Consider the following 18464-nt stretch of genomic DNA (forward strand, 5'->3'; position numbering starts at 1 on the left):
AAATTACACTCTCCGGAGTCCTTGCGCGACGGGACCCCAACCCGTGTTAGGCGTCTCGGAGCTTTAAGGAGACTGACTCCCGGAGGCCTTTGCCGCTGACGAGGGAGAATACACTTCCCAGAGGCCTCTGCGGCGCTAGACCGGAAGCCACGGACGACTGCAGTGTCCTTGCGCGCGGCGCCGAGCGAAGACGATGTCCCGAATGTGGTCGCTGATGAGGTGCGTGGGGCCGCCCGGCGGGCCCGGAGCCCCGGAGAGAGCCTTCTCCTGCGGGCACGCCCCTCCCGGTTTCCTCCCGAGCCGCTCCCGGTTTCCCTTAGTGTCAGCCCTGCTGGGCCTAGGCTCAGACTCCCGTCTCCTTCCTGTTTCCCGGCGAGCTCTTGCTTCCCGATTCTGCATCCAAGACACCTCCGAGTCCCAGTTACCGATTGTTGGAGGTTAATGCGCGTCCAAGTTAATGCGCGTGTGACCCCGGAAAACACCCCGGGACTCTTTAAAAAGCCCCGCGGATTGTTCGCGAAGCTAGCTAGCCTCGCGGAGCCAGGCAGTAGGTCAGGAGTTGGCACTTGCCCCTGCTCCCTGCAGGGTCACGAGTGGCCCACCGTCGCTGCCTGCCCACCGGTTAACGGGCTGAGTAGCCTTGCTCTGCACTCTGTAAAGTCAGTGCTGTGTGTCTTGGGGGTCAGGCGCGGGGTGGGGTGTGTGTGCTCCCAGGGTGCTTAACCTTGTTACCTGTCTGGCTTCCGGTATGTCACTTTTTGAGCCGTGTTCCTTACCCACCCGGGTCTAACTGCTCCTTCTGAGCATCTAGACCCCCAGGGTGGCCAGCCCTATCTGTTAAGCGACTATGTTTCCTTCTCTGGCTTCAGGTTTCTCATCAAAGGCAGTGTGGCTGGGGGCGCGGTCTACCTGGTGTATGACCAGGAGCTGCTGAGTACCAGTGATAAAAGTCAGGCCGTCCTCCAGAAGGCTGAGGAGGTGGTTCCCCCTGCTATGTACCAGTTCAGCCAGTATGTGTCTCAGCAGACGGGGCTGAAGATACCCCAGGTACCTCGGTGTGGGAATGACATCCGGGCTTGGTAGCAGGGCAGTCCTTGGTGTCCTCCCGCCTCTGGACGGACACTGGGTGTTGGACACTTGTCTCTTCACCTCTTTTCTCAGCTCCCAGCTCTTCCCAAGTTTAACTTTCACTTCCAAGATTCCTGGAATTCAGGTAGGCCTATGGTCGGGCTGCTTGAGGGTGGTCCTCATACCCTAGTCCTGCACCCCTCCCATCCCCCTCCTTTGACTATGCCTTTCCGATGTTCCCCCTTTCTGCTGTGTGTGCACCCTCCACATACCCAGGAGAGAAGGGGTAGAGATTTCAGGGAGTTGGGCGCAAGATGGAGCTCACCATGTGAACCCAGGCAAGGCCCCGCCCCTCCTCTGCCTCAGTTTCCTTAGTAGAATCGGCCGGGCTGGAGAGGCATCCCTGAAAGCCTCGCAGAGCTAGGGCTTCCGCAGCGCTTGGGCTAACTCCCTTGGCTGAAGCCTCAGTGGGTCCTGGATCCTCTCTCCCCACAGGCATCGTTACAGTGATGTCTGCCCTGTCGGTGGCCCCTTCCAAGGTCTGCGACTACACCAAGGAGGGCTGGGAATACCTGAAGGAGCGAGTCAAGTAACCTGGACGTTCGAGGAGCTGCCTGCCTCTGTTGGAAGTGGCAGGTATGCAGTGAACTGAAGACTCCAGACTGGGACCCTACTCCAAGGGCAGCTCCTGGCCCTGCCGGCCCAATAAAGGACTTTGGAAACATCCCTCTCCCACATGCGTTCCCGGGGGCATATAGGTGAACCCAGTTGACACCCAGAGTCAAAGGGTCCTGGACGGCAGGCTGTTGGGGATTTCTTAGGGCCTACCTGACCTTGACCTGACCTTCTCCCCTTTGCTGTTTAGACCCCACTGGGCATTCCACCTGATATGGGGCGAGAGCAAATCATAGACTGGTGCTCCATGGACACTTTGAACTGTGGATCCCCCCGGGGTGGGAGGCACTGAGCCCAGCAAGCACACGAGGAGGAAAACCAGCCTTGTGGGAGGCCAGGGGCTATCCTAGGGCACAGGCTCGGCCCTCCTTCATCTCGTCATCTTACCCTGCAGCTGAAGGAACTTGGCTGTGGAGCTATCCTCTCAGCTCTGTGTGGGTTATTCCCTGAATCTAGACCTGGCCCCTGATGTCCACAGTCTGTCATTTGTCACTAGCCATGGCTGGCCCAGGGTCAGCCAGCTGCCCTTCCATCTTTTACATGGACCGAGCCCCCAGCCTGGACCAGTGTGCAGTTCTTGACCCAGCCCTCTTCTAGCCATCACCAGTGCCAAGACCCCTGGTCTTCCCGTCTCCACCCACCGCCCAGTCTATTTCCCAACAACCAAGTCTGACCTTGCTACCCTCCTGCTCAAAATCCCACGGCTCCCTGCTGCTGGTCCCAGTAGCCTAGACTCAGAGAGGTCCTCTACTTCCTCATCTTGGACCTTCCCAGATATTCCGGGCTCCCCTTGGTTCCCAGACTGGTTTCCACCACCAGCCTTTGCCCCATCAGTGAGCCTCCTTGCCAGGTAGGTCACCCTCCTGGCTGACTCCAGTTCACCCTACTCATAGATGCCCCTTTACCAAAACCTGACCCTTCCTTCCCACTCAAGACTGAGTTTAATGTCTTCAGCCCTGGTGCATGCCCTATTTTTGCATCAGCCACCTCGGGGCAAGGTTTCCCCATCTCAGTATCACTGACATTCAGAGACAAGTCAGATTTAAGGTCTGTCTGGGCACTCTGCCTCCACCCCCTCCTCCCCAAATAACCCCTCTGCCCCTCTGCATAGCCATGACAGCCACAGATGTCACCAGATATTGCCAGAGGGTCCCTGGGGATAGAACCGCCCTAGTGGCGAACCCCGACATTGGAGGCTTGAGTGCAGCTGCAGCAGTGGATACTGGGCCTAAAACAACTTGGTTCTCTCATGGGGAGGTCAGAAGTCCAGCCGCTGTCTTGCTGAGTAGAAAACAAGGCATCAGTGGGGCAGGGGTGGAGGAGAAAACCTATTTCCTGCCTTTGCAGCCTCTAGAGGCTGCTGTATTTCTTGGCCTGTGTCCCTTCGTTCTCAAGAACAGCTCAGACGGCCTCAGCAGTCCTGCCCACTCAAGTGAGGACCCATGTAAGGACACTGGGTCCACCCAGAGATTGTCTTCCTTCTAAAGGCCCGAAATCCCCTCTGCAAAGTTCTTTTTGCCACATGTACATGCTCCAGGGTCTTGGATGGGACCTCTCTGAGCCAGTGGAGAGGGCCACCCCCGAGGCCCTGTTCCAGCCTGAAATGCATCTTCTCAGTCCTTGCTCTGGTGAGGCAAGGGGATGGTGCCAATGCAGCCTAAGGGGCAGCAAGGAGGAACAGTGAATTCAGTGGAACTGGAGGTGAGGCTCTGACGAGCCCAACACTGGCAATGTGTGCTGGGCACAGGGCCCACACTGCTTCCTTAGGTCTCTCCATTCTGAGCCATGTGGGTGAGTGGTAGACCAGTTCCGCCCTGTATAACGGAGGGCATGTTCATGAAGTCTGGGCGCAAGTAACACACCCAAGCAGTCAAGAGTCATGTTTCCAACTTACTTGACCCCAAAATGGGCTTCTGATGAACTAGAACCTGGAGTAGCTGCAGAGACTGCATATAATCTGATGAGAGGTGGGGAGAGAAGGGGGACATGGTCTCGTGACAGCACTCCTCACCTTGTGCTAGCCTCAGAAGCAGCCTACTAGCCCCATTAAGCCGGCAAGCACCTGGCAGCCAAGAGCTGAAGGAACTTGCCCCAGGTGGGTAGAACCGTAAGCAGCATGCCTTTAACTCTCATGCCAGTCTTCTGGGTCTGCCACGTTGTTGGCTAAGACCTCAAGGGTCTCTAGGCTGCTGGTATCTGGAAGAAGAGCCACGTGGTGGGCTAGGTGGCACCTTGTCCCTGAACAGAGCTGCCTTGGTTCCTCCAGCAGAGTACCCCTCCCCTCCTGCCCTGGCAGACAGCCCTGGCACGGCCTCCCCATCTTCCAGCCCTGGGGTCCTGGGCACACCGCAGCCTGTGTGTGAGCCTTCAGGATGCAGTCCACTTAGGAGCTACCTAGAAGTTCCACTCAGACAGGAAGGATGGTGGTTATGCAGTAAGGCACAGCTTCAGTGTGGGGTGGTAAGATCTGGAGAGGGATGGCTGCCCAGCAACTGGCCACCGTGCTGTGTACTTGAAAATGCCAACATGGTAAATTCATGTCTGCCCCTACAGTAACACTTAGAAATCCCAGCAGTCTCTCGAAAGCTGTGCTCTGCCCTCCTCTTGTCCTCTGAGGGCACAGCTGGGCGAAGCAGTGCAGAGTATGATTTCATTTTACTTAAGATGCAAGTAAAGAGACAGGACTAAAGGGTATGTGAACAGAAACACATTTATTACAAAAACCCAAAAACAAAAACAAAAACATTCACATTGTATTGAGCTACAATATGGCAGCAGATAAAAAAAAATTATTTTACACAGTTTAAGATAATTCCTAACAGAACATAGTTTTGTTGTCACGTGACATACACAGAATCCCGAGCACTTAGTAGCGGCGAGTGAAGCGGGCGTCGTTGGGTCTGCTCCCCCGGTTCTGGCCTCCAAATCCGCCTTGCATCCGACCCCGGGGGATCACATGGCCCCGAGAGGCCCCACCAGGGGCAAAGCTGCCACGTCTAAGAACAGAAGCAAAGTCTTTTGTTACCAAGGCGGTGCTCCTCTGCGCCCACTCCAGACCGCAGCCTTCAGACTGGCGGCCCATGCTCGGGGGCTCCCCGCCAGCCCCCACGAGAGGAAGCAGTGACAGCTACGACTGGGTCGTCTCTAAATGTTCCCCAAGGCCAATGTGCAAAGATGAAACAAAACAGAAGTGAGCTATCACTGACACATGCCTTACCCAGACATCCCGCCCCGGTTCATCATGTGACCTGGTCCTGAGTGACCGGACATACTTCTTTCGCCACCTAGAGAACAAGAGACACTTCTCAAATAACACTTCTTGCACAGGGTCAGGCCTCGCTGCTCCGAGTCACCTAGTCAACCCAAAGCCTACAGGTCTCTGGCAGACACTTAAGCCTAAGTTCTCACACATCCCACCCAGCAAAGACGTGTGGAGGGACAGAAGAGCAGGCCAGAGAGGCTGGGGACACGCACGTGGGCACAGAGCAGGTGCTTACCACAGACAAATCCTCACCTTGCCACCTCTTGTGGTCCCGGTCTATCATGCCTCCGTCAGCAGCACCCTGCCACGCGCGGTCATCCTCTATTCTCCGACTATGGTCCCCCCAGTCACGTCTGCCCCTTGGAAAAACATAATTTCTGATTTGGACTGCCCCCAGCTCTGCTGTTTAGAACAAAGGCAGTGGGTGCTGCTAAGTGGGCTGAACACTGTGTGTTCTCAGGTCCCAACCCCTTGGGACAGTGAGGGCCCTGCGGCTGGCACTCAGCTGATGGCCAGGGCCCTCTGCTGGACACATGGATCCTGTCAGTGGACTAGGTGTGAGATCCACAGACTCTGGGGTTCAGACAAACCTGGGAGGTGGCGGCAGCCCCCGGCCCTCACTCATTCTCTTGTCAGAGCCATATCCGCCCCACCCGTCTCGGGAGTCCCGACCGTGGCGCTCCGGTCCTCCGTGGCGTTCAGGGTAATGCTGAGTGAGAAAGAGCCAGATGAAAAGGCTTCACTGACACCCCTGGACCCAAGGGGCAATAAACCAAACACAACAGTGACAATAAGGTCAAAGGTAGTGTCAGCAGGCGCTGTGCAGACTTGCTTGTGCACACAGGCCCTCTCAACTCCTGTGACACCCATCTCCAAAATCTGCATAGGGCCTTAGTGAGGAAAAGATACTCAATCGAGTGGAGGAACAACAAAATTCCTCCTGCGACACTCGCCCTGACCAAAAGGCCAAGAACTGGGCACAGATGGACTCAGAGGGGTCCTTCACCAAGACAAGACCATGTTCTGCTCGGTCCCTGACAGCCCCATGAAACCATGGGAGCAGATGTGTCACCAGGGCAACTTTTACTTCTGGGCCTGGCAGCCTGCTCTCTCTCTGTCCAGGATGCAGGGCACCCCCTGAATGGAGCAGCAACCAACCCTGGGAGTATCCAGGTTCTAGGCATGCAGGGCCCACACTGAACACTATCTCCAGGGAGGCTAAAGTAGACCTGCACTCTAGGAAAGACAGTTTTAACTAAAAGTCCACTTTTTCCTTTCCTCCACTCCAAAGCCCATTCCTACTTTTTGAAAGAACATTTCAATCTGACATCTACAGAGCTAAAAGATACAAGAGGCAGTGGTGTCTTGGGCTCCACAGCCCACAACTCAACTTGTAGCCATGGTGGCTTTTAGCCAGGACCATGTCCCTGGTGAGGGAAAACTAGAGGAGTGCATGTGATGCAGCCCTGCCACTGCGCACGCCCGCGGGCTCTCCCGGGCAGGCAGGCGTCTCCTGCTCGATGCTCACAGCAGGGAGCTCAACTGCCTGTCACCAGTGTGACCACTAGCCCCACTTTCCAGGCCTCTTATTCCCAACCATATGCTAACACCAACCCTCAATTAAAGGGGTCAATTCTATATAATGTCTCCTCAGGGTACAACATAGGAAAGTGTCCACAGCAGGGTCCTCCCTGGTGGTGCAATGGGTCAATGTGCAGCAATATGAAGCTATCGCAGCTACTGCAGCATGAGTTCAATCCCCAGCTAGGGAGGTGACCCACAAGGTGTGGCAGGCCTCTCCTGACCCGCTCACTAGCTCCCCTCAGCAGTGTACTTCGTCAATATGACTGTTCTGCTCTCCGCTCTGTCTCTGGTGAAGCCTCTCACCCATGCCCCATACCTCTGGCTTGTAACCAGTTCAATATGTATAAATAAGTAAATGAATATTTAAAGAAGAATAATTAATAAAATGTCCACAGCAAGAAGTGCTGCCACATGGAAGAAGAGCTTTTTAAATGGGAATCCCAAAACGACACTTCTATAAGCCATCTTTAAGGTAGGTGGGCTTTTTAAAGAAAATTTTAACTATGGGTTTAGGCAACTTCACTTATTTTTGGAAAAAGACAAGCATTTAAGAAAGATTTTGCGAAGAGCCTTCTGAAGACACTAACTGATGTCAAGCTGGGAAGTCTAACTTAGTAAGACCAAGTTCTTTAATGTTCATTTTCCAATTCTTCCCTAATATTTAAAAAAAAATCAACCTATTTCCCACCTAACTAACCAGAGTTAACAGTCCAACACAGTCCCCCAGGCCTGGGCTAATTTTCTCATTCTGCAGCAGATGTCGCCATTTACCATGCAGGGCGGCACTGATGTCTTACTTGAGGCAGGGCAGGTGAGGGAAAGAATACCCTTCCAGTGTAGTAATGGTGTGAAAGCTGGCAGCAATGCTTACTGGCTAGACAGGCATACACTGAACCGTCACCCTTCTCCCCCGCCCTCTGGGCAGGAGGAACTCCCTTCCTCACCGCTGGAGAACAGGCTGAGCATGAGGTGGGGGGCAGGGATCTGATTCTGAGGTCTGGACATTTAGTCACTGAGCTGAGCTCCACAGATATGAATCAGCCTGTTGCAGATTTAGTTTCATGTGAGATTTATCTCTAAGGCTTTCCTTTATAGAAGAAACCTCAATTCTTCCACTAAAGACCCCACTAAAGAGTCAAGACTCCTTTAGGAAACTGGTTAGCAGCATGTCACACAGAAACAAGGGCATCTTTGAGGTTATTTTCCCAGTATGTTAACCTGGCAGTAAGAGCAGGTGTGAAGCAAGAGACTTGTGCTTGTGGCTCAGTAGGTGGGCTGAGCCAGTAAGTGGTGAGCACCATGGCTCACCATTGCTCCAAGGGCATGGGGAGTCCAAAGCACGCACATTACGTGCCGTTAGCTGTGAGGGTAACAATACCCTTTACCACAGAACTTGCCAGACTCACCCGAGGCTTCCTGGCCTATTAGTACCACATGGCACTTATTAAGGAACACGGGACTTCTGGGCCAAAGCCAGCAAAGGCTTCAGAATAACTGTCTGGATTTCTAATCTAGCACAAATCATTACAATTTTCATGCCACCAATATTAAAAGAGCCACACACTCCTTTTCTCCACTGTCCTAATTCACATGGAGGGAAGAAAGTATGCAGAAGGTAAGAGAATCAAGACTATGGGGAAACATTGGCTATGACTACAGCTTTAGGCTTACCTGTCCTTCTCTTTCCCCCATCATTGATCTTGAACCTTCTCTCCTGAAAGAGGTATTTTAAATGAAACCACAAGTAGAGGAAGGGTACGTCTATTAGAGACCCTAGTGGAAAAATCATTTCCCAAATCAATCTCAGGTAATACTCATGTGACTCTGATGGTTTCAGTGCACTTGCAGAGTTTAGAAGAGCCAATCCTAGTGCTTCATCATTAAGAGTAAAGCAGGATAGAGCCTCCCTGGTGGCACAGGGGTTAAAGTCACAGGAGTTAAAGTGCTATCAAGCTATTGCCAGCCACTGAGGCCTGACCCACGTGGCGCAGTAGACCTCTTCTGTCCCACGTGCCGCTCCCCACTATGTCTCTGGTGAATCCTCTCACCCCCTGCACCTCTGGCCTGTACCCCAGTTCTTGTATATATAAATAAATAAATCTTAAAGATTGAAGTGGGACAAAAAAAAAACTTCCATCAAGGTGGCAGGTTGAATAAGAAGAGCCTTGCTGACCTGTCAACTGAGTGGTCAGGATAGCGGCCACGGTCCCTATGGTCAAAGTCGTGGAAGCGATCCTGGCGGTTGAAGTCAGAATGATAGCGCTCATCCAGGGCGGCCCGCTTGGCTTCTGGCCAGTAGGCATCATCTCGCCTGCCAGGGGATGCAAGCAAGGAATTAAGTATATTGTCCTCAAAACAGATGACTCGAGGGAGCTGGTAAATCAGGTACTGGCCTGTATCACTTCATAAAAGGAGATTTGACTTTATCAGCCAAGTATTCTTTGCTACACAAACATCAAGGCTCAGAGGGTGCCATGGTACCTGACTCCTCTATTCTAACATACAGGCCTCCTACACACAAAAAAGGTAGGGTTTCTCTGACAAGAGAGTGCCCACGCAGTGGGTGGGCAGGCAGGTGTGTGTGGCTTTGGGAGTCCTATTCAGCCACAGGGTCAACTTCAACTTTCAAGGCAGTGAAGCTGACTTTGTGACCCAGCACACACACAAGGCTGATACTAGGTGGGGAAGACTTTCAGAAGCATGTCAAACTTTCTCAAAATATTGATGACCACAGTGGAGTCCAGTATCAGTATTTTGTAGAAAGGCAAAGTAGCCCTAAAACAGCTTACAGGCTCTTTACAGAAACCTCACATTTCACAGGTCCCTCTTTATTCATGCACCAGAAAACAAAACACATACAAAACTGTATTCCTCAGGTTGCACCACATACAGTATCGACACTGGGATTACTGCCACCGACTCCTGACAGCAGAGCCATTTTCCGCCAGTGGCTGGCAATTTTGTGTTCATGCCTCTCATCAGTCTGACGAAGCATTACAACTAATCTTCAGCACCTGAGTAAGCCCAAACCCACTACTACAATGACTTCAAAGCCCACCAGGCACTCAGAAGATGCACTGACCTCTGGCTGCGCTCTCCCCCTCCCCACACTCCTGTAGCGCATGCTACTCTGGGTGCCCGCACCGCACCCACAGGGAGTCGTGCTGGAGCTCACGCCTAATCATCTAGCTAACCACCTCACCTGAGCTCAACCCACCTCCGCTGCCCTGATTACAGGTATGCAACTGGGCTGTGCTGTGTCCTCATGCTCCCCTTTAATCACCAGTCTCCTGTCAGCACCAATTGGGGAACATAAGACAATTTCCAGCGCCACCAGCCAGCTAAGGAGCTGCTAGGAGCTGCTCACCGGCCATCCACGTCGTAGGGCCTCCGCACCGCCGGCCGCCGCTCCTGCTCATAGCGCAGCTCCTGCTGGCGCCGCAGCTCCTCCCGCTCGCGGTGGATGCGCTCCTGCTCCCGCCGGCGCTCCTGCTCCACGTGCATGCGCTCGCGCTCCAGCCGCTCCCGCTCCATGCGCTCGCGCTCCAGGCGGTGCCGGTGGAAGGCCAGCCTCTCCCGGGCAAACTCCAGCCGCTCCCGCTCCTCCCGCTCCCACTGAGCCTGCATGCGCTGCTCCCGCTCACTGCGCTCACGAACTCTGGAAGGGAAGAGCAGCAGCTGTAGGAAGCACCAACTTGCACGCGAGGGTGAGCTTTGTGGATGCGGAACAGCTTCCATCCAGGGGATGTAGCCCCAGTTTCTCCACTGGCAGGGGAGATGGAGGGGAGCCTGCCGATACTATGAAAGCCCAGGCCCTCCAGTTCACCCCTACTGCCAGCTTCATCCCTGACCAATTAAGTCAGACCCAGGCATGTGCATGTGGCCAACTCCAACATGGACTAAGACCTCTTCAAGTGCAATATCCGATGACATGCAATAGCCCATCTGAAGTAAGAGACAATATACTTTCGTAGCAAGCTGTCTCAGAGTGCGTACTCCCTAAGCTGTGAGCACCAGTAACTGCGAACGAGGGCTAGCTCCCTACTTTTGAAACTTTTTGAGGTCCATAAAATCAGATGAACCTGACAATAAGCGAGGGCCTGTAGCCGCCGGGTGGTGACGAGCCAGTCCTGAAGCCAGTAAGACCTCTGCACAGCCCATGAGCACTGCCAGCTCTTCTTTTGACAGCAGCAATGACCACACTTCATCGATTTCCTGGCAGTCTCCACATGCGACAGAGCAGAGAGCTGCTGTCTCTCTTCTACCTTCTGCTATACACTTACAGCCTATCTGTATCATCAGAAATGTACCATTATGCCTCATGTGCCTGTGGTGTGTCAACAATGACTTCAACTCCTCAGTTCATGCAGTAAGACCTTGCCTTTCTGATCTCCAGTGCCCACAACACGCTTGGGAAGGCTCTCCTGGAGGGGAGAGGTGCTTTACCGAACCAGGACCTAAGAGGCAAACCTTTTGGTGGTCTTCAATGTTGAGAAGACAGAAATGTAACACACCAGACAGAAATATCCACAAAAAGTGGACACCTGTGCCCCCACTTTCTTGTGTAAATTTCTACTGCTCAGCTGGGAAGTGTGCATTTCTGGGCCTGGGGACACTAAGACACAGAAGCACATGCTGTGACAGCGCTTCCTGGGGGCTGCCAACCTGTGACATTCCCACCCGCTCCTGACACTGTGCTTTCGTGAATCAATGAAAATGGGCAGGTAGCAACAGGGTCACACTGCTATGTGCTCATCCCCAGCCACTGTAAGGATGAAGCCCTTTTGTACATTTCAGGGACAGTCCTGCCCCTTCTGAGAATTGTCTTCTGTCCCTTGTCCAGTTAGGTAGTTTTATTATTATTGCATTATTTCAAATTACTTCTATTTTTGTTTGTGCATGTCTTCTGACTTTCCCTATGGTCTTTCATCAGCCACAAGTTTACTTTTGATTTAGTTAACTTCTCCCTTATGACTAAAAAGGATTTTGAAGCCCAAGATTCATAAACACCAAGTTACTTGTTTACATCTTTATATTCAGGGATCAGTCCATGCTGACATGAGAGCTAAGAGACTGTCCAAAGGAACCATTAAGTGCCCTGAAGTAATTTTTCAGAGTCCACCCTCTCATCTCTAGTGAGAAATCTCGCTGTGACCACATGAAATGCCCATCGCGCCTTCTGCCAGCTCCTTTACTGTAAACGGCTGTCCTTTTGCCCACTCCCTTGCCCTTTTATAGACAGTCGGTATGGGGAAGGAGATCACAAGAATTAGTTCCGTTGGCCAACCCCTTTTATTTACTCTTATTCAACCAAACACTTTGCTAGTGGCTTTTTAATTTAAAATTAGTTTTCAAAATTGTTTTTGTCAGGCAATACAAACTTTATCAGTACAATACCACTTGTGTTTTTAAAATATTAAAAAGATATTTTTCTTGGCTTCTGACAAATTTGTTTTGGGTAATGCACAGTGCTACTGCAGTAGGAAGGCACTGCATCTCTGAGGCGTGTTACCGCCCAAACCTTCAGGAAAAGATGGACTGAGGTGCAGGAGAATATCATTTGAGAACCACAGGATGAAATGAGAATACAAGTGGCTGCATTCCAAGGAACAAAGACATTTTAACAACATCCCACCAAAGGGGACTTTGAAATATCCTCCCAGGACACATTTATAACAGTATAGGCCAACATCCAGGCCACTGAGTAGTATAGTATACTGGTCCCCGACTCACCTCCGGGACTCTGAGTCTCTTGACTTCCTAGGCTCTTTAACTTTATCAAAGGACACAACAGACCGCTTCTCTCTGCTAGCTGATTTGCGATCTTGGCTCTTGGAAACCTGGCTCACCAAAGAACATTAATTTTAGTTAAGGTACTCAGTGACAACCAGAAAAACCAGACGAGTCCACTTCCAAGCATAAAATGTAAAGATTCCAACTGATTCATTTTTTAAAAGATAGATAGACTGGTCTATCTATCGTTCATTCATCCCTCTGTCCACCAATCTACGTAGAACTGGGGTACAGGCCAGAGGTGAGGTGCCGCGGTGTGTGTGCGTGTGAGAGAGAGAGAGACAGAGAGGATTCACCAGAGACAGAGTAGGTAAAACAGGCAGATGTACTGGAAAACACTGTTGAGGGTAGCAGTGGCAGGGACAGAGAGGTCTTCTGTGCTATGTGGGTCAGCTCCCTGGCCAAGGATCGAACTTGTGCTGCAGTGGCTGCGATAGTTTCATAGTGCTGTGCTAACCTGTTGTGCCACCAGGGAGGGCCCTTGAAGAAGCACTTTTAATGAAAGTAAAACCCCATTCCTTGTTTTATTTAACATTAATTCAAAGCCACACACCTCAACATTAATGCTAATATATGATCTATTGACTACCCTAAATTTCAAGGGCTAAAATAGAAATGAGAGTTTTCCCCAAAAACTTTTCAGAAGAGGGTACTTCCTGGTGGTGCAATAGGTTATAGTGCAGCACTGTGAAATCCCATAATTGCAATGTTGGTTTGCCACCAATCCACACCATTCCGCAGCCAAAATGGGTTACTATCTGTGCAGCATGGGATTAATATGACAGGCCTCAGGCTGGTGTCTGGAAATGTGGCTCTCTGAATATAATTAGTTGAAGGTTACCTGTAAGTGTGGTTCACTGAGCTGGGACCACTCAAACTACGGCTGATACTGAATGCCCACTGTCGGGGGAGCTGGGCAATGTGGTCTGGCAGAGAATACCTATGTGACCAGCGCTGTAAAAGCCTTTTTCCTAGGCAAAAACTACATGTTGCTTTGTTGTCACTGCTGTGTGAAATCTCCTGGGAGGGAGAAAACAAAAGGGAGACTCCACAGGGTCCCCTCTAGCCCTTGCCTGTTCTACCGCCGCCCTATAACCAACCTCAGCTGTGAATGTAATTACAGGCTGGGTCTAGCAGGCTTTTAGTGAGTGACTGTACTTTCCTATCTGTCAAGGGTGCAGGCTGTCGAAGGATGAACGTATGAACACCAACAACTTTCTGTGACCCTAACAGCAGACAAACCGGTACTTTGTAGATTCCATGTTCAGTGTGTATCTGCCAGGGGGCAGGGGCAAGCTGGATTACTGATGTTGAGGCTAGAAAACGTGAGTCACACATAGAAAGCTGAGGAAGCTGTCTTTTTGCACATGGAAGGGACTCTGTTGAAATGTTCAGGGCAGGCAGTGATAATGGATGATTATGTGTCAATTTGGCGAAAAAGTCAACTACTCCCATATATTCAGTTATCAAAAAAAAAAAACACAAAAGCAACAATCCTCACTAGAACAAACTATCGATCTAATTTTTAAATGTTAAAAAATCTATATTTTGAAAAGGCAGAGAACGTTTCTCAAAGTGAATTTCAAAACTCCCTAAAATGCACATATATACAAAATCATTCCATGAAAAAAGTTTGTGAAATACATGTTAGGAAACTAATACTCACTCTCTCTTTGGAACCCGAAGTCTTAACACTAACAACAGGCACACCTTTTGATTTATCCATGACTACCGTCCTCTCAGTTCCTCGACTTCCTATAGGAAGAAAGGAAAAATATAAAGTAAGAAACAATAAGCCCTTATTTCTTTGGAAAACAAATCTAGTCTGTGTTGCTGAATGATCACAACAAACCCAAACCCCTATAACAGCCAGGAACAGAACACAGGTGAAATCTCCTCCATCAACTGCCAACTACCTGATTTTGTGGTCCGGGTTCTCTCTGAGGGGCCAGGCTTCTGATCATCTTGATCTTTATTTTTTTCTCCACTTCCATCTTCACCCTTTTTAGCGTCATCTTTTTTGTCAGCTTTATCCTCTTTCTTAAGGTTCGCAGATCTGTAATGCAGAACACAATAGTATTAGATCAGATACTCAGCCATGCAGAAGTCTTGCAAGAAGCGCCACGGAACACAGGCTGCCACCCTAAGAAGAATAAGCATCAGGGGCCCCACCCCAGACTACTTTTTCCAAGGAGCCCAGGATGAGGGACCAGAGAAGGGAAATTATTTCTAACTACTACTGGTGAAAGGTTGCCATCAAATATGACAAAATAAAGAGGGCTCTGGAGTCTGCTGGCCTGGCTGTGGGAAATATGCAGGAGGGAAAGGATCAGCTCGGCCACCGCCTGTTTGGGGAGAACCATACCTGTCACTGTTGCCAAACTTCTCTTTTTTCCCCTCACCCTCTCTTTTGTCAGAAGTCTTTTTCCCAGCAGGTTCATTTTTCGCCTGCAAAAGAATCATGGGGAAATATTACCTTACTTTCTAAAATGGTCACATCCCTAGAGAAAAACGGCCCCTTACTTTTTCCACTGAGATCATCTTCCCATGGAGTTCTGTCTTATGAAGGTGGTTAATGCATTTTGTAGCCTCTTCTGCTGTGGACATTGTAACAAAGCCATAGCAGCGAGCTCCAGGACTCCGGGCATTTGTCACAACCTTGGCACCCACAACCTCAAAGGAAAACACATGAATACAGTTCAGATACGCAGCTCTGACACAGACTCCCAATACCCTCCTGCTGAAGCACCTGGGCACTGTAGCTCACACTGCTTTCCCCCAAACACGCCCTCCCCGGGGTGAGAACCAATGGGGAACACTGCCACCAGGCCCTTCACCAGACAGATGAGGACTGGAGAAACTCCTAGAACATCCTCCACTGCAGCCACTCCTCTAGGTCCCTCTGGGGATAGGAAGGCAATGTGGAAATACTGAGGAGAAAGTGAAATGAAGGTAGAGTTCTGCCAGCAGGCCTGTAGCATTGTTTAGAACTTGTGACGACTCACAAGAATACACAGTCACTTTACGGGCAGGAAAGAAGACATAATTATAGCCCGAGATAGGAACTTGGCATGTTAGATCACTACATTATTAACATTCAACTAGCTGTTTCCGATCCTAAAGGCACATCCCCATACTACTTGTTCTCCCATCTACTCCTGCAAACCAGTTATGGCAAAAGGTACTACAACAGCTCAAGTAGAGCCCCACAGGAGCCAGAGATGGACTTAGTATTTATCCTCACTATGTCGTAGTCTTAGGCCCCAAAAAAGTTTTCGAAAGGATCTGGTCCCTGAGTCAAGCCGTGTAAAGCCTGCAGTGCACAAAGACACTGAGGGCTCCAGGGCAACACCTCCCAGGTGAGCGCACCCATCTGTTCTAAGGGCCACAGGGGGTTCCGGAAAAGGCCTACCACAGCTGAGATTATTTCTGTAACTACGTCACCATGTTGTCCTCATGTTAATTTTTGGCCAATAACTAATGTAAATAGGTTGTTTTTCTCCAGTACGATTTGCCAGATCTGTAGCATGAAGTTTAGCTGGCTCCAATAGTTGACTGAGAGACAAGGTGCCCCTGGGTGCAGTAGCTTATTTGGGAGGAATGTCTAGCAAGCACAGGAAATGGAGGTGAGAAGGAGGAAAAAGTCAACACAGGTGCCTAACAAACAAGACAATGCAAAGGCCCTTGGGAGAGAAGGTTGGGTTGCAACAGAACTTTGCTGTCCCTTTGGGAACGTGATGAGGGACTGAACAGGTTTGCAAGGCAAGATTCTGCTTACTTAAATAGAAGGACTTGTGCCATTTGTTGAAAGCAGACAGGCTGCTTTCATGTGACAATGATCATGTGACATGTGACCAGGTGACAAATGGTATGAGTAGGGTCCGGAGGGTGGGATAGGAATGGGGGCTGTATGAGGGGAGAGGGAAGGGTATAACGTGACCACATGTCAAGAGACTTTTGCATCAACAAAGTGTGATGTTATCACAGGCAGTAATCCAGAGAACACCATGGAGATAATCACGTAATCAGGTCAACAGCGGTCTAGGTGTCCCCAGGTTTATCTCATCATATGAGCTGTACTCTGTATCGAGGAATATTCTGCTGTGATTTGTAGGTAGCAAATAGGTCAGTTGCCTACGAGTGACCAGCTCATAGGAACCCACAGGTTGGCACACCCCTGTCACTCAGTCTTACATGTGAGAAAGGAGGGAAGTAGGCAGGTGCTGCGGAGAAGCAGTGTGAAGAGCTGCCCAGATATGGGTGAAAGCAGGTGGGCTGAGGGTCATAGGGTGGGTGTCACTTTTGCCACAGCTGCACACATCATCTACATAGGTAGCAACTTTTGTCAAAAGGAAGCTAAGGCAGAGGAAGTGGCACACCTCTCATCACCCAGCTTTTCACAGGAGTGGGGGCTGGTCTGACGAAAAGGCCCCAAACATTACACTCATCTACCATCCCACTCATATTCTTTTGTGACCATCACTTTCACAAATGCAGACAGTAGCTCCCAGTTCTGTCCTGTTACAATCCCTGTAGCCTTCCCTGAATTTACACCAAGTGACAGAAATAGATTTAGGAAGTCCCACAAAACCTAAATGGTGACTTGGGGGCTGGGGAAGGGTGACAAACGAGCAGATGAGGGTTCTGTGAGCCTCTGTCGCGCTCACCGGCCACTAGTGCAGAGGCAGTCTCTCCACAAGCCATGTGCAAATGTAAGCAAGAATGGCATACTGCCAAAGTAGGCATGGAGAAGAGACAACACTTTGCACAGAAAGGGTGTTCTACACTGACTTAAAGACATGCCCATGCCCAGAGAATCCCTGGTCTTACCTTCCCGTATTTGCTGAAGAGATTCTTTAAATCTGTAGCTCTGGTGGTAGAAGAAAGTCCACTAACCCAGAAATTTCTACCACAACTGCTACGACCTATTTCAAAAGAAAGTTCTGATCAAACCACAATTCTGACAAGATACTCATTCATAGAGACTACTAAGGCATTCCAAGCTAAACTCCTTTGCCATTTCTCCCCAAATCCAAGAGCAGCCAAAGCAAGGGGCCTGTCAGCTGGTGTCACACAACCTCCTTGAACATTCTCCACTGCATTTAGGAAAACAGGTGCACCCTCTCCCCACCCTACCTCCCATCCACACTCTGTTCCATGACACACAAGGACCAACAGGAATAATGGCAATGCCTCTTTACAGAGAAAAACCTGGGGCTGTTAAGACCATGGGAGGTTTCCCGAGATAGCCATTCAATGGTCTCCTCAACCAAGCCAGGCAGCTTTAGAACACAATGGCTGCCAATAGCACAGAACCATGGCGGTGGCTTCTTTCTTGTAGCATACACCTTTGCACCCACCCCCAATGTTACTCTTTTTAGAATATGATTAAAACGGATTCTGGATCAGTAAAATTACTTCTTAATTAGTGATTTTAATAAGAAGTAATGGTGTTGATAAATCTAAAATACCAGAGAACCCCAAGATATCTCAAACCAGAAGCATTCTTCCCATTTGCAAGTATCATTGAAGCTCAGGGATCTGCAAATAAATGGTGAGTCAACTGAAGTGACAAATCAAAGCACTCTAACAACACAAAACATTTGGACCAAATATACAGCAACTCTAAGGAACTGGTCTGCTCCCTACAACTAGAACCTGCAGTGACAGCAGAGAAGTGAAGAGAAGCTTCATAAAAGACCCACAAAAATCTGGGCAAAAGATGCAGTATGTGATGAACTCCTGACAAGAGTCCTGTGTGCCTTGGCCAAACAGACCAGTGTCACTGAGGTGACCTACCCTTTTCTTCTTTGGAGAGCCTCTTTGTATCCGAGTCATCTTCGACAGAACTAGAGACAAAAGATAATGTTACTCCAGGAGGAAGAAGCAGTGAGAAAAAACAAACTCAAAATTATAAAATACGTGCTGAGGTTGCATACCTACCCGAAATTTAGTTCTGAAAAAATGATACCCCGACAAAGTGGTATTGGAAATCTGACCTAACCATAAGATTTCAGACCCATAGAAGTTAATTAATTCTGCTGGGCTAAAGGTAATTAGGAAGAATTAAGAAAACAACCAT

The 18464-nt window shown here is 50.0% G+C and overlaps 2 protein-coding genes across 4 annotated transcripts in view; one reads left to right on the forward strand and one right to left on the reverse strand.

Moving 5' to 3' along the window:
• The first annotated feature begins 96 nt into the window (after positions 1 to 96).
• LOC101626741 (chromosome unknown open reading frame, human C19orf70) lies at positions 97 to 1794 on the forward strand. The gene is made up of 4 exons (XM_004688870.2): positions 97 to 219; positions 870 to 1047; positions 1162 to 1213; positions 1564 to 1794. The coding sequence occupies exons 1-4, from the start codon at positions 194 to 196 to the stop codon at positions 1659 to 1661; spliced, it is 354 nt and encodes a 117-aa protein (XP_004688927.1). The 5' UTR covers positions 97 to 193; the 3' UTR covers positions 1662 to 1794.
• Positions 1795 to 4428: 2634 nt separating this feature from the next.
• The window catches only part of SAFB (scaffold attachment factor B), a 32699-nt gene continuing 18663 nt past the window's right edge, over positions 4429 to 18464 (reverse strand). Inside the window, exons 8-21 of one of the 3 annotated variants that reach the window (XM_004689318.1) lie at positions 18182 to 18231; positions 17213 to 17307; positions 14906 to 15055; positions 14748 to 14830; positions 14299 to 14438; positions 14049 to 14137; positions 12323 to 12429; positions 9957 to 10247; positions 8763 to 8900; positions 8261 to 8303; positions 5596 to 5714; positions 5258 to 5364; positions 4961 to 5027; positions 4429 to 4739 (exon numbers count right to left, since the gene is read on the reverse strand). In XM_004689318.1, coding sequence (XP_004689375.1) covers positions 4610 to 4739; positions 4961 to 5027; positions 5258 to 5364; positions 5596 to 5714; positions 8261 to 8303; positions 8763 to 8900; positions 9957 to 10247; positions 12323 to 12429; positions 14049 to 14137; positions 14299 to 14438; positions 14748 to 14830; positions 14906 to 15055; positions 17213 to 17307; positions 18182 to 18231 — 1609 coding nt within the window. In that variant the 3' untranslated portion in view covers positions 4429 to 4609. The remainder of the gene's footprint in view (positions 4740 to 4960; positions 5028 to 5257; positions 5365 to 5595; positions 5715 to 8260; positions 8304 to 8762; positions 8901 to 9956; positions 10248 to 12322; positions 12430 to 14048; positions 14138 to 14298; positions 14439 to 14747; positions 14831 to 14905; positions 15056 to 17212; positions 17308 to 18181; positions 18232 to 18464) is intronic. The other 2 variants (XM_004689319.2, XM_012729707.1) reach the window with 2 other exon arrangements.

Source organism: Condylura cristata, unplaced genomic scaffold (assembly GCF_000260355.1).
Source record: "Condylura cristata isolate star-nosed mole 26May11 unplaced genomic scaffold, ConCri1.0 scaffold00025, whole genome shotgun sequence".
In the NCBI taxonomy this organism is placed as follows: domain Eukaryota; kingdom Metazoa; phylum Chordata; class Mammalia; order Eulipotyphla; family Talpidae; genus Condylura; species Condylura cristata.

Excerpts from the sequence above, each read along its gene's own strand:
- LOC101626741 (XM_004688870.2), top strand. The coding sequence starts at position 194 with ATGTCCCGAATGTGGTCGCTGATGAG. Across the intron at positions 1,048-1,161 it reads CGGGGCTGAAGATACCCCAG|CTCCCAGCTCTTCCCAAGTT; the intron begins GTACCTCGGTGT and ends CTCTTTTCTCAG. Across the intron at positions 1,214-1,563 it reads CCAAGATTCCTGGAATTCAG|GCATCGTTACAGTGATGTCT; the intron begins GTAGGCCTATGG and ends CTCTCCCCACAG.